Here is a 14,459-nt window from a genome sequence, read left to right as displayed (position 1 = left end):
ACAGTATTTCTTCTTTGGTAGGAAAAGCCTAATAGCTTCTTTAATTACTTCCCTGAATGCTTCCCATTTAGAATTTACTGTTGGTAACATCTGCACAGAATTTAAAAAATTTCTGAGACCACTATAGTCACCCTTACAAAAGCAAAAGCCTGTCCCTTTACCATTTACAGTAATTAAGTCTTTAATTAAAATTCCACATTAGTACACTGTGATCACTGCTGATCTGATCAAATGTCTCATTGGTTGGCATTCACTGCATGTTGTTCCCTGTTGAGGGTATGTAGAATTTCTGCGCATTCCAAACCTTATTTAAAGATTTTTCGATCCTTGTTAAGCAGAAGCAACATTTGTTTTGACTGTTCAGATAGTTTCCATCCAACAACACATGGAATTTGCTTTTATGGGCCAGAGAGAGAGAGAGAGAGAGAGAGAGAGAGAGAGAGAGAGAGAGAGAGAGAGAGAGAGAGAGAGAGATGTGATTTGGACGTTTGTAGCTATTTATGTTAGCTTTAGTAGAAGGATTTTTTCTGATAGCTCCTCTTTTTTTTTTTTTAAAGTTCTTGTAAAGATGTTGAAACCTTTATTGCATCAAAGTTTTGCTCGGCAATTCAAAAATATTCACTTTGGCAAGAGTAGGAACACAATGGTTCCTCATCTATTAGAATTAATAGGGAGAGTACATTTAACTTGGGGGCGCCTCCGTAGCCAGGTGGGAAGGAGCAGCAGTGCGTAGCACACGCTTCTTGTTTTAGACCGGGGTTCGAGCCCGTCACCACCAAATACGGAGGATGCGGAAAGGTCAAGGAATGACCACCGCATATCCCGGAGCAATATGGCCTTAGTTGCTAATGCTCCTAAAAACCAAAATAACAACAACATTTAACTTGGGCTGAGGCTGTTTATTTACATGTAATATTCTTTGATGTATTAGTCATTCTTTTGACTCTGTTCACAGCAGTTTTACAGAATTGTTTTTGTATTGGAGCTCCTATATTATCATTGGGTTCAGATAATAGATCCTTTTATCTGAGAGATTTTTATTATTTTCCAATGTCTGTGATTGTAACCCTTTTGCATCAGTATTCTTCAAGACAGCAAGCTTTCTGTGCTGCTATTTTATACTATTTTGGTTCCATTTTTGCAAAGTAATCAGGATTGCATTTTCTACACAGATGATTTTTTTTTTGGGTTAGATGTTAGGAGAATGCAATTTCATTTCAATTTATCTTCTTTTAATGCTGTTATCTAAATGGATGTGGATGGCATGATGAATTATATGTGTTGTTTTGGTTTGAAGATTTGCCCAATTAAATCTAAATATATTGTATAAAATAATTTCTTTTAAGTTCCACAACCTTCTGTCTTTACCATGCCTATAATCAGACAGCTTTTGAGGCTAAACCTGCCACTAGGCTTTCTTCTTTTACTGCATGCTAAGCACAAGCAACAATAAAAATTGCATATAAGATATTATACTGAGATTGTAAAAATTATAGACTACAACAAAGCCAACCAACTTCATCTAAAAGGTTTTTCTGCAATTATGCCCTAATCCAGTGGTGTGCAGCCCCTCTGGGGGTCGCTGAAATTTTTAAATAAAATTAGTTATTGTGTACATAAAAGCTAAGAAACCTGTTGTTAAAATTACTTTTTCAATACTGTAGATGTAGAGACCTTACTACTCAAATGAAATCTGAAATACGAATGAACCCTATTGCCACTCTTCATTTTTTAGGATGGTTTCATGTGTGATGCAGATGGCTTTCTTACTTATTGTCCATGTGAGTAATACGTCTTAATTTGCTCATGGCTGTGGACACACAGAAAGCAGCTGACTAGTGTGACTTCTCAGTATGTATTAATATTTCTCAGTACTACTCAATTGCCGAACCGTAATCCCTTTAGCTCTTAATTCATGCTTCCTACAGCAAAAATTTCTGAAATTGCGTGAAGGCCAGAGGTGTGAATATGCAGTGGCAGTAAATAGCAAGTCTGTTGTATGCACACTTTATTCTGCTTTGTAATTCAGTGCTTTCACGTCAACTTGAATGTGTTTTTGATTCTTCTGCTACTTTTTATATTATCATTGTTTTTAAGAATAAAAAATATATATATTTTTATATATTTTATCATGGACAATTGGGTAATCAGAACAAAACAGCCGAGGAGTAACGACAATAATGTTGTTACAGATACTTCAGAAGCTGAAAGGGTAAGAAATGTATCATGTGAAAATTTGGACACTAACGTTATTTCAAGTGTAGTGCAACCACCAATTTCTGGTAGAGAGCCATCATATTCCAAATTAAAAAGAATAGAAAATATCAAGAGGAATTTATGTTGTTGATGATGAGCAACATTCTTTGTGCGTAATCTGTTACGAAAAACTATCTAATGAAAGCATGAAACCTATTAAATAAAAAAAGACACTTACATATGAAGCATCCAGAGCTAATGGAAAATACCGTATTTCCCCATGTATAAGACACCCTTTTTCGAAAAATTTGGGGTCTAAAAACTGGGTGCGTCTTATACAGTGGTTGTAGATTTTTTTACTTGCATTTCCTGCTTTTTCGCGCTTGTTGTCTTTGCGCTCATTGTTTTGCACTTGTTACCGGTATATTAGGTTATGTTTTGCCACGTTCTGCCCAGAAATGGCTCAGAAAAGATTTTTGTACAGTGCTGAATTCAAGTTAAAAGTGATCCAGTTTGCAAAAGTGAATGGAAATCGTGCTGCTGAACGTAAGTTTGGTCCTCCTCCAACTGAGAAAACAATCCGAGACTGGCTACGGGAAGAAGAAACCCTACTGAAAATGCCACGGCAGAAGGAGGCCATGAGAGGCAAGTCAGCAAAATGGCCTGATTTAGAGAGGGAATTGAAGATATGGATTGAAGAGCAAAGGGCAATTGGAATACCTGGAGGCTTGACATCCCAGCTCCAACCACTTGATGTCAGCATTAACAAACCCTTCAAAGCTGCCATGAGAGACGAATGGAACCAATGGATGAAGTCTTCTGGGGACAATTTGACACCAGCAGGAAGAGTGAAGACACCAACTATAGGAGAAGTTTGTACCTGGGTGAAAAGATACTGGGATAATATCAAGATTGAGATCATTGTCAAGTCATTTAAGAACTGTGGTATTTCAAATGCCATAGATGGAACTGAGGACGAGGCAATATATGAAGGCAGTGATTCGTCATCAGACACAGATGAGGACAAGCTATTGGATGGGAGTTTTGACAGTGATGAGGAGTTGTATAAATTTTATGATGAATAGAACTTGAGTTCAATAACTTTATGTAATACATTTTTTTTTCAAATTTCAAGCCCCAAAATTCAGTACCGTATTTCCCCATGTATAAGACATGGGGAAATACGGTACTGAATCCTTTTCAGAAGACAAACCGGCACCATACATGGTCTGAAATCTTTCAAATATAAAACGGCAGTTCCTTGTAAAGCTTTAAGAGTTGGAAGTTTCGTATTTAATAGGAAAAAAATTTGAAATCACATACTATTGCTGAATCTCTTGTTCTCCCTGCTGCTGTAAAAATGATTTCAATTATGCATCAAGAAAAGTACAGCAACGATTTAAATACCATTCCTCTAGTATCACAGCGTATTACAGTTATCACAGACAACATAAAATTCAGTTTATTAAGTCGATTGAGAGAAGTCCAATTTTTGCAATACAATTAGATGAATTCACAGATATTTAAAACCCTTGCTCAACTTATTGTATAAGTGAGATACTGCTACGAGGGAGATATTTTAAAGAATTTTCTATTTTGCAAAGCTTTGGAAGGAAGAACAATGGTGAGAATATTTTTCACGTTATAAATATTTTCTTTCAAACCTATAATCTAATGCAGAACAACTGCTTTGCAATTTGTACTGATGGTGCGGCTTCATTAACAGGATAAAATAAAGGTGTAAAAGGCAAAGTAAAGGAAAATTCTCCAAATATAGTTTTGAATTATTGCATTATACAGTACACAGGGAAGTATTAGTAGCAAAGGAATGCAAACTGATTTGTACAAAGCTTTGAAATATGCGATAAGTGTGATCAACTTTATTAAAAAATAGAAGCTTAAATAGCAGACATTTAGATATAGAAATGAAGAGCAGATTTCAGCGAAGGGGAAACACATTTCACCATAATAATGTGAAAACACAGAATTCCAGCTATCGGTAATATTGCAAATGAATAAGATCGAGTTTACTAACCTTTTATTGCACTAACAGAAAAGCCAATAAACCAGAAACTGCAAATTGTTTTTATTGTTTTATGGTTGTGACCTCTATAAATGTGACCTCCAGAAATGTGCTTTAGAAAAATATCACAGAGGCATTCAAAATTGATTCTTATAACCGAAAATGTGATTCTAGTAAACAATGAAAATGTAATGCATTTTATTGATTTGGATCGGTTATTCGAAATTTGATTCTATTCAGTGGCTTATTCTAATAACCAGTGATCACTATAACCGACACTTAATGTATATTAATACTAGTGATAAAATCAGAACTTTCAAAGGGAAGTTTAATCTTTGGAAAACTGAATTTGAGCGTAATAATACTGAAATGTTCCCATGCTTTTCTGATTTTGTTATAATACTGACATTTTACAATTTTGGGATATCATTGCCACCCACATAACAATGCTAATTAAGAATTTTTCCAAATGATTTAATGTATCTCCAGAAAAAAAGTTGTATCAGATTTGTGTCCCTTTGCTTTTGAAATTTCTTCGTGCCCCAAAATTACCATTCAGCAAAAGGAAGATCTTACCGACCTGTCTTCTGATGAAGCATTACGTCTTCTTTTCAAGACTAGTTAAAAATTTTGGCTTTCTCTTAGAGACGAGTATCCAGAATTATCAAACATAGCGATACAAACGATGCTACCTTTTGGGTCTATACGTTTGTGTGAGGTTGGAGGATTGACTGGTTCTTCAAGTTCTTTGGCCTTAGAAAAGAACTGCAGCAATAATGTCTGGTGAGTCTTTCTCTCTTCTAACATATTGTAGTAGGGCTTCAATATGCTCTTTGGATGGAAGAGCTGAGTTCCCAGTCTGGGTCATTATCACATAGAGTTTCACAGCCTTTTTGTATTTGTGCCAAAGCTGATTGAAGTGTCTTTGTGGCGAGGATCCTAATTGACACAATCTCCTGCTGTTTAGCCAGCCAGCTCCTCCAAATCCTCCTTTGAAAGAAGCTCACCATGTCTTTGCAGCAACTCACTGACATCATCATTGTCAACCTTCAAGGCCAACATCCTCAGCCATCCGAGTGACACCATCAGCCACTGCTGAAACAGGCTCAAACTCAACAAAGTAAGAACTGCATTAGACCACAATTTCCTCCAAACGCCATTCATGCGTGATTGCGACACTTCTTTCCAGGCTGCAGCAGTGTTACTTATGGCCTTAAGGATGTTGTAGGACCTCCAGTAGTTCCTCACAGCCACTGAGTTAGATGCCTGCACCGCCACAGCAATCCCTTTGAAGGTTGTATCTAAATAGTACACCTTGAAGGTCACAATAACACTCTGATCCAATGGCTGCAACAGTGAGGTGGTGTTGGGTGGCAAATAAACGACCTTCATATTCAGAATGTCGTTAGGGATACATACATGAGTATGAAAGGGTATTTTTTTTTTAATGTAAACCCCAAACACAAGAGGTATTAGAACCTATAGTACTTAGTACCGTGCTTGGGTTGGAGGTTGAGAAGACAAAAGAAGATATTTGTTGACATTGGACTTAGTTCAAGTCCAATGTCAACAAATATCTTCTGTAGACTGTAATTTTCAGGAAATACATATGAAGGAAGGTTGTTTCACAAAATGGCAGTTGAATGAATAAATGAGGAAGATGAAAAGTTGATTCTGTGAGTTTGAAGTTGGACGGTAAATGGATGTTGGCTGGTGGCGGCACGTTTTCGGACTGTTTTGAAAGAGAGAGCGGGAATTATAGTATACATTTAAGTAATGTATACATATAAGTATACATTTAAGATTCCATTAATGCTAAAGGCCACTCCCTAGGCCGCAGCCTATCCGTGGCTATCAACTGCAATGTTGTGCTGTTAACTGATTCAGAGTTTACAGTAGATTGATATAGACAATGAAAAGAGCTCAATACATAATTTTCTTTCTTATTTTTGTTTTTGAACTTTCAATTTGGCCACTAGGTCCCAGGTGAGGAAAATCGACTTTAAACTTCCCATTTGTATGTCTTAATCAGGTGGGCTCCTGTCCCCTTCTACAAGGAGGCGGGCCACTGCTATCTCACATTAGTGTTTTCTGTCTTCTAAATACTTCACTCACGGAGTCATTAAAATATGCAAATAGGCGATGATCTGTGAACAGAACCTAGAGTTGCTCTTTCTCTAAAATATCAACTGATCTTTCCAATTTAGATCTGATAATCCAGCATAACATGTTCAAATGTTTCCGGTTCACCACAGACACATGACCCCTGCTCACATAACCTTAACAATGACAATTTATATGCCAATCCATGTCCAGTAATGAGGTTTGTGGCATGAAAACCAAATTGAAGCCATGATTTTAACTTTGGATTGATAATTTTATTATTGGGGAAAAACATAAAGGTCTGACGGCCTTTTTCTGCATATTCGCAATCAGCTTGCCACATGTCCATTATTTGCAAGACAATTCTTTTTTTTTTTTCCCCATACATTAAGAAAATAAAGTATTGAACTATTGTAAAAATTTCTTTAAATTTGCAAGCTGTCCAACGGACATACAATCTTGTTTTTCCTTAATAATTTGCCATAATACAGGAGACACTTGAACTACTTTTGAACTATTTATGTTAGAACTTTTATTTTTATTTACAGTCAGAACCTCAATTCCTTCTAAAAACTTCTTCTCACTTATATTATTACCTGTAAAATTTTTCAACCACAATTGTTTAAGCAATTCTTCCTTCTCAACATCAAATATCACTATCTTAGGATACTTAGGTTTAGTAATCACATATTTCAAACCAATATCTTGTATTCTCGAACTCCCTCTAAGTTTATCAATATCATCATCGCTCTCGGCTTCTACAATGACAGCTCTATCACATATAGGTCTAATATTTCTGACCTTAACTGTGAATAACATTGGCCTCACTTCATGCAAAATTTCAGTTTTCACTTCATCACTGGTTTTCAGTCTATCAGTCACTGCTTTAATGATCATGATTTTCGGAGCTTTTTTCTCATTATCAGACTTCTTCTTCTGTACTTCTGAAGAATAACTTACACTGTCTTTATCCACTTTCCTTTTAAGTCTGTCTTTTAGAACTATGTTCTCCATGAAAACATTATAAGCCTTCATTTCCAAGTCATCCCTTAAGTCCATTACTGTTCGACTTGCTGTCATACGAACTTTACTATTTTCATCCCTTAAGAAACTTTTTAACCTTTTACGGATTTCTTGGACTTGCACAAATCCTTTATTTTCAGGTTTCTCAGTTATACTGTCTTCCTTCCTCTTTTTTTTTTTTTTTTTGCTTTTTATCCTTTTCCTGAACGTTACGAGTCTGAGAGTGCTTCTTGACTTACATAGCACCTTTTCCTTTTGACTTTTTCCTTTTTGAACTTTTCCCTTCAGTCCTTTGCACAAGACCAGGGAGTGATGATGATCTTGTTTTGACAGGTGTTCTGGTAATAGTTTTCCCAGAGAATACCTCGATTTCGGTTATATTTTCTACTTGAGAGAGTATTTCCTCTCTCATCCTCACTATTTCCTGTTAGCATTAATATTACCATTAGCAGAGGCATACGATTCAAGAAAGCCAGCTTATGCAGCATCAGCCAAAAAAAAATCCCTCTCATTTCACCCCTCCATTTGTTCCAAATTGCCTGTCCAGCTCAGCCTTAAATTTATTTAGGCTATCAACTTCCGCAACAAAATATGGAAGTTTGTTCCACCAATCAACTACCTAAAGGCAAATTTCCGCACATCTATTCTACAACTGTCTTTCCTCAATTTGAAGGCGCCTCCTTAGCCAGGTGGGAAGGAGCAGCAGTGCATAGCACATGCTTCTTGATTAGACCGGTGTTCGAGCCTGTCACCACCAAATACGGAGGATGTGGAAAGGTCAGGGAATGACCACCGCATATCCCGGAGCAATATGGCCTTAGTTGCTAATGCTCCTAAAAACCAAATAACAAACCTCAATTTGAATCTATGCCATCTATGCCCCCTCAGGTTCTTAATCTGAGCAAGAGGAAAATCCCATCAGCATTCAGTTTGCTCAACCCATTCAAGGCCTTATACACCTCAATCAGATCACCTCGCAGGTGCCTACTCTCCAGGTGCTGCAATTTGCAGAACTTAAGCCTTTCTTGGTAAGAGCACCCCTTTGTTCCCCTCGCAAATCTTGTTGCCCTCCTTTGTACTCGTTCTAGCAACACTACATCCTTCCCAAAATGAGACCTCCAGACCTGTACACAGTAATCTAGGTGTGGCCTGACCATTGCTTTGTATAACTGGATAATCACCTCCCTGTCCCTGCTAGCAAAATTCCTGTATATATCATTGACAAGACTCCATGACCTGCCCTGGCAACCCCTCTGCACTGTTCAATGAACTTTGTATTTGACTGCACAATTACCCTCAGGTCTTTTTCACTTTCCACTTCTCTGAGTGTAGTACCACACAGTTGGTACATTTCTCTTCGGTTATTGCTACCCATATGCAGTACTTTGCATTTGTCAATGTTAAACTTCAGTTGCCACTTCTCAGCCCATTTACCCAACTTATCTAGATCCAGTTGGAGTAACATACTCTCTTTACTGTCATTAACAACCCTGCCAACCTTTGTATCATCTGCAAACTTGGACATTAAACCTGATATACCTTCATCAATATCATTGATAAATATACAAAACAACAATGGGCCCAACACTGAACCCTGGGGAACTCCACTAATAACATTTGTCCACGAAGGGCAGTGTCCATTGATTACCACTCTCTGTCATCTCCCACCCAGCCATCCCTTTATCCATTGTAGCAACTTACCCTTAATGCCATACCTCTCCAATTTGTACAGCAGTCTTCCTTGTGCAAAAGTATCAAGAGCTTTCCTGAAATCCAAGTATATGAGATATCAAAATTATTTTTGGCATTCAATTCCTTTGTGACCACATCATAGTATCCAATCAAATTGGTCAGGCAAGACCTTCCTTTAACAAACCCATGCTGTGTCTTAACTATTACTGCAGGCTTGTCTAGATGATCCTGCAATGCTTCTTTAACTAGTGATTCCATTATTTTCCCCGGAACACAAATTAAACTAACAGGTCTATAGTTACTTGTGTCACCTTTTGAATCTCCTTTGTGAATTGGTGATACATTTGCACACCTCCAGTCCGTGGGGACCTCCCCTGAGTCCACGGAAGCTCTCATAATTATGGCTAAGGGTTTGCTTGCTTCCTTTGCTGCCTTCTTTAATATAACTGGATAGATCCTGTCCACCCCAGGTGCCTTTTTTATGTTTAACTTACAACAATTTCTACTCCACTTTGCTCTTAGTTATTACAGAATCACTTAGCTCCCTGTTAGAGTTTGATAAACTTCTGGCACTCCCCCTCATTGAATAACTCCTCATGTGTGAATGTAGATGCAAAATACTCATTCAATTTATCAGCTACCTGAGCATGATCATCAATAGTCAACCCATCTATGTTAAGTGGTCCAACCTGATTCTTCCCTTTCCTTCTAGAGTTTACATATGTAAAGAACTCTTTGCTGTTTTTCTTTGCATCCTTTGCCAAGGTTTTCTCGTAATCTGCCTTTGCCTGCCTAACCTTCTTTGTGACTTGATTACAGACTAGTTTTTATCTGCCATAGGCTTCTGTGCCACCTGATGCTTTACATGCATCCCATACATTTTTCTTCTCTTCTATGAGCCTCATTAGTTCATCTGACATCCATTTAGGCCTAAACCTTGAACAGTATTTCTTAGTTGGAATGAAAAGCCTAGTAGCCTCCAAAATTAATTCCTCCTAAGGCTTCCCATTTAGAATTCAATGTTGGTAACATCATCAGTTGATCCTACTGTACAGAATTTAAAAACTGTCTGAGACCCCTGTTGTCACCTTTATGAAAGCAAAAGCCTTTCCATTTAGCCTTGATGGTAGTTACATCCTTAAGTAATTCCCACATCAGTACATTGTGATCACTGTCACCCAGTGGTTCCTTTATCTGCAAATTCTTAATGCATGAATAATGACTGCTGATAATCAGATCAAGAGTATTACTCCCTCTGGTTGCTTCTCGAACTAGTGTGCGAGTGACCAATCCACAAGTTCCAGTCAATATCTGGAAAGTTAAAATCCCCCATTATAAGACATTCTGATTTACTGGCCTACTCTATTTCTCTGCACAATTGCTCATTATACTCATCAGATTCGTTAGGCCTATAACATACACCTACTGTCATTTTTTCTTTCCCAGTGCTTATGTCACCCCAAACAGACGCAACATTGCTTTGTCCACCACCATCAATTGGATGCACTTCCTTAGATTTTATGTATTTCTTAACTAACAGCATAACCTCTCCTCCTTTCCTGTCCTTTATCCTTTCTGTACACATTGTACTCTCCAACTTCGAATTCTGCACTGCTTATGTCTCTGTGATATAAATCCTAAAATATAAAGCAAAACTACCAAACAATTCAGTCAAAGTACATTAATAATATAAAACTTTAAGCAAATTTCAAACTATTAAAATAGCTCACTAACCTCACAAGTACAATACTACACTAAAGCACAGCAAAAGAAACAAAATGGTGTCAACTTGTGCAACTCCAATTACAAGTTCCCGAGTTAACTCACTTTGATCATAAACTAGTTGTAGTTACTTCTGTCGAAAGGGTTGTTAAAACTCTCTTGCAAAAAAGCAGTGATAGATCTGCTACATCCAATGTGGAAACAAGGTGCACATCTAGTCTCGAGGGAGACTTGGTAGTGGGGAAAGAAAAACGTGAATACACTTTACACGAGGTATCTGTTCCACCCTCGAAGAAGCAATTCAATTATCAGATTAAACACTTCATTGAAAACTTTCTTTACAGTAGAATACAACTAACCAATTTCATTTTATAAGAATAAGCATAAATCTGAATTGAAAGCAAAGGTTATTGAAAAACTGTATTACCATTGGGTTATAACCTTTTACGTGACAATATTCACAAATATAATTGAACATTCTAAAGTCTAACTTTCAGGAGACAAAACCACAAATACTTCAGAGTAGTCATCTTATTTATATCATTAAATTTTATCTTTGAGTTTTAAACTCATGAAGTAAAGTGTTCTTCTTTCTCTTAAGATTTAGCCCTGCATGTTCCAGTGCCCTTCAGCACACATCTCAGAAACATGCATAATGAACTCATATGCCCTTGACACACACACACACACACACACACACACACACACACACACACACACACACACACACACACACACACACACACACACACACACACACACACACACACACACACAGGGTGTGTTTGGAAAGTCCTATGTGCCTATTTCAAAGGAAAGTAAGTTTTTAATGTTATTTGTACAAATTATTATTGCCCAGTTTTACTTAGTACTAATTAAGTATTCCATTACAAAGATATTTAAATTGACCTCCACGGACATCCAAACAGACCTGAATTTTATTTTCAAAAACCTTTAGTTTTTCTTGTGTGATTCTCTGAGTAAGCAGTTACAGCAGTTTGGAGTTACTGAAGTGATTGTGGGTTTTCTTCGTAAACTTTAATTTTTGCTGCTCCCCACAGATAAAAATCAGGTGGATTTAAGTCTGGTGATTAAGGGGTGCCACAGCGTTTTTGGGATTATTCAATCAGCAAAAATTTCACTTAGGAGTGTCATTGATTGTGTAGCAGTGGCAGAATTTTGCTGAAACCATCCATTCTTGATTTCATCCTCATTTAGTTTGCTGATGAATTGGTAGAGAATATTGGAACAGTAACATTCAGAGATTTTTTTTTCATTGAAGAAGATAAGCCCAATGATTCTTCTTCTGGAAAGAGCAACTCAAACACCAACCTTCTGCGGATGGAATGGTGTTTGATGTAGACTGTATGATTTTTGGATGTCCATAATTGGGTATTTTGGGCATTCACATACGCTGACAAATGAACCATGCCTCATCAATTAAGAATGTAAGATCCAGAATATCGTTGGTATCAATATTTTCACTGGTAAACTGTTGAAACTAGTGGCAGTAAAGTACTCATTTTTGGTGAACCCACAGAATTCCAGCTATCGGTATTATCGCAAATGCAGTAGGATCGAGTTTACTACCCATTTATAATTAGATTGCACTAACAGAAAAGCCCAATAAACCTGGAACTGCAAATTGTTTTTATTGTTTTATGGTATTGACCTCCAGAAATGTGCTCCTCTGCTCACACTGTCATGCCTCGTTAAATTTCTGTTTGAACAGAAAATTGTAAGCTCCTGAAAACATGAGTCAGCCTACAATATCACATGTTATCTTGTGAATACAGTGAATGACAACAGTGTGTCTCTGACCAATACAACTATAGTAAATGGGAAATATAACTCTCGCACATTTGACATTTTTTAAGCTATATAAACTTGTATGTATTGCTGCGCAGGTCACTACGTTCCACTTGGTGCTGGGTTTTGCGTTCACCTGGTATTACTCGCAGATGGAATTGCACGTGAGCCAACACAAAAATCATGTTATGCTCGCATTGTTCCCTAATAATCAGTTGCGTTGCAAAAATGCATGTTATAGCAGAACTGGCTGTAATTTGTTTTTTGTTATTTGTTTGATTTTTGATTTTATTTGTAATTTGTTATCAGAGCAACAATTCAGATAAATAATTATTAATTTTACTTTTGAATTGTAGATGTAGTGATTCTAACGTTATGCTGACAGGTGCTAAATCAGTTACTGCAGAAAAAGAAGATAAACAAGCATTTGTAGAAGGAAAAGAAACAGGAAACTTTAAATATGAAAATTACTACAATTTTCGGAATTCCATAAAGAATGTTAGACCACATCAAGTAAGTATTTGAAAGCTTTGATTGATAAACACTAGTTGAAAAATTTCACAAAATTAAATGGAAATGTGCATCTAAGCATTTTTTTTACCAATTACTTGTTGACTCTAACAGACCTAATACTCTATTGGAGCAATATTTCATGATGGTTAACACAGAAATGTTTACATGGCTGAAAAGATTTTCCAGGTAAGAAACCTGACTTGTTTCATAGTATGTATGAAGAAAGGTAGTATTTTGTCACAGAAATTTCATACATACAAAAATAGGTGACCATAATTATTTAAATAAAATCCTGAATTTTTCCACAAACAGTACAGTGTAGAAAATAAAGATAATATTAAAAAAACCAATAAATGAATTCATTTGTACATTGAAAGCTAGTCTGTTATTTCAGGAAATGTTATTTATTTTGTGATTTTTAGTCTGCGTAACATGCAAACTGGCCTTTGAACCTATGCTTGTACAGATATAATATGTAATAATAACCATATAAACTGTCATATACCTTCTACTTTGGTGTTCTATAACCAAAGTAGTCAGTATGCCCTAAAAAAAAAATCCCCACCAACCAATGGCATTTACTTTTTCTTATTTTTTTCTTGGGAACTAGCATTAAGTGAAGTAAAGTGTGGTTGATTTTATGAATATCGGTCCAGATTATTATAAAAATAAAAACCTTGTCAGATTTCATAACTGAGGTATTATGAATGGGAAGGTTTATGGGATTACTTCAATTCGTTGTATGGCAGTTCGGTGTACAAGACAATTTGATGAATGATATTTTGCTGTATTTGACAATTTGGTGAAAGACAGTTGGTGGCTCTGACAATTTGGCTAATTCTTTGGGTGAATTCAGTGTATGGCAAAGCAAGACAGAAAATGCAAACTTTTAACATGTCATGCTGCAAATGGTGGATTTTGTGATCACAACACCGTTCTTGATATTTTATGATTTTGATGGAGCGTATTTACTTTCATTTCTGTAAGTTGCATTTTTTTAGGAAATAATTCTTTGGGTGAATGACATGGGAGAGGAGTTGTTCCAGAGACCAAAAGTAGAGATCATTAATGGATGCCAACTGTGTAATGCAAATATTTTAATGTTCAGTTTCCAACCTGCACTATAGTTTTTATTGAAAGAAGGTAGTAGTAGGCTAGTACCATTGGATAGGCTAAGAGTAGATGGGTAAACTTAATTGGAGATTGTATATATAGATAGTCAGAATTGTAGTCCTAGTCGCCTCTGTGGAAAAGTGCTCTGGCCCAGTAAGGTGGTTCTTGGTGCTCCTGCCTGGGAAGGTACAGAAAAAGACACTTAGCATGGAGGACAGTAATTAAAAGGATGTTTATTTTTGCACCAAAAAACTAAGGTCATGAG

General features: G+C 36.6%; 1 protein-coding gene across 1 annotated transcript in view; it reads left to right on the top strand.

Moving 5' to 3' along the window:
- LOC150079551 (S1 RNA-binding domain-containing protein 1) overlaps positions 1 to 14,459 on the top strand; it is a 190,264-nt gene that overhangs the window by 57,481 nt on the left and 118,324 nt on the right. The window contains exon 8 of the mRNA XM_090383104.1: positions 12,925 to 13,081. Coding sequence (XP_090239230.1) covers positions 12,925 to 13,081 — 157 coding nt within the window. The remainder of the gene's footprint in view (positions 1 to 12,924; positions 13,082 to 14,459) is intronic.

Source organism: Mastigoproctus giganteus, chromosome 10, assembly GCF_048544385.1.
Source record: "Mastigoproctus giganteus isolate SK-2022 chromosome 10, ASM4854438v1, whole genome shotgun sequence".
Lineage (NCBI taxonomy): Eukaryota > Metazoa > Arthropoda > Arachnida > Uropygi > Thelyphonidae > Mastigoproctus > Mastigoproctus giganteus.
This window is presented reverse-complemented; position numbering and strand designations above follow the sequence as displayed.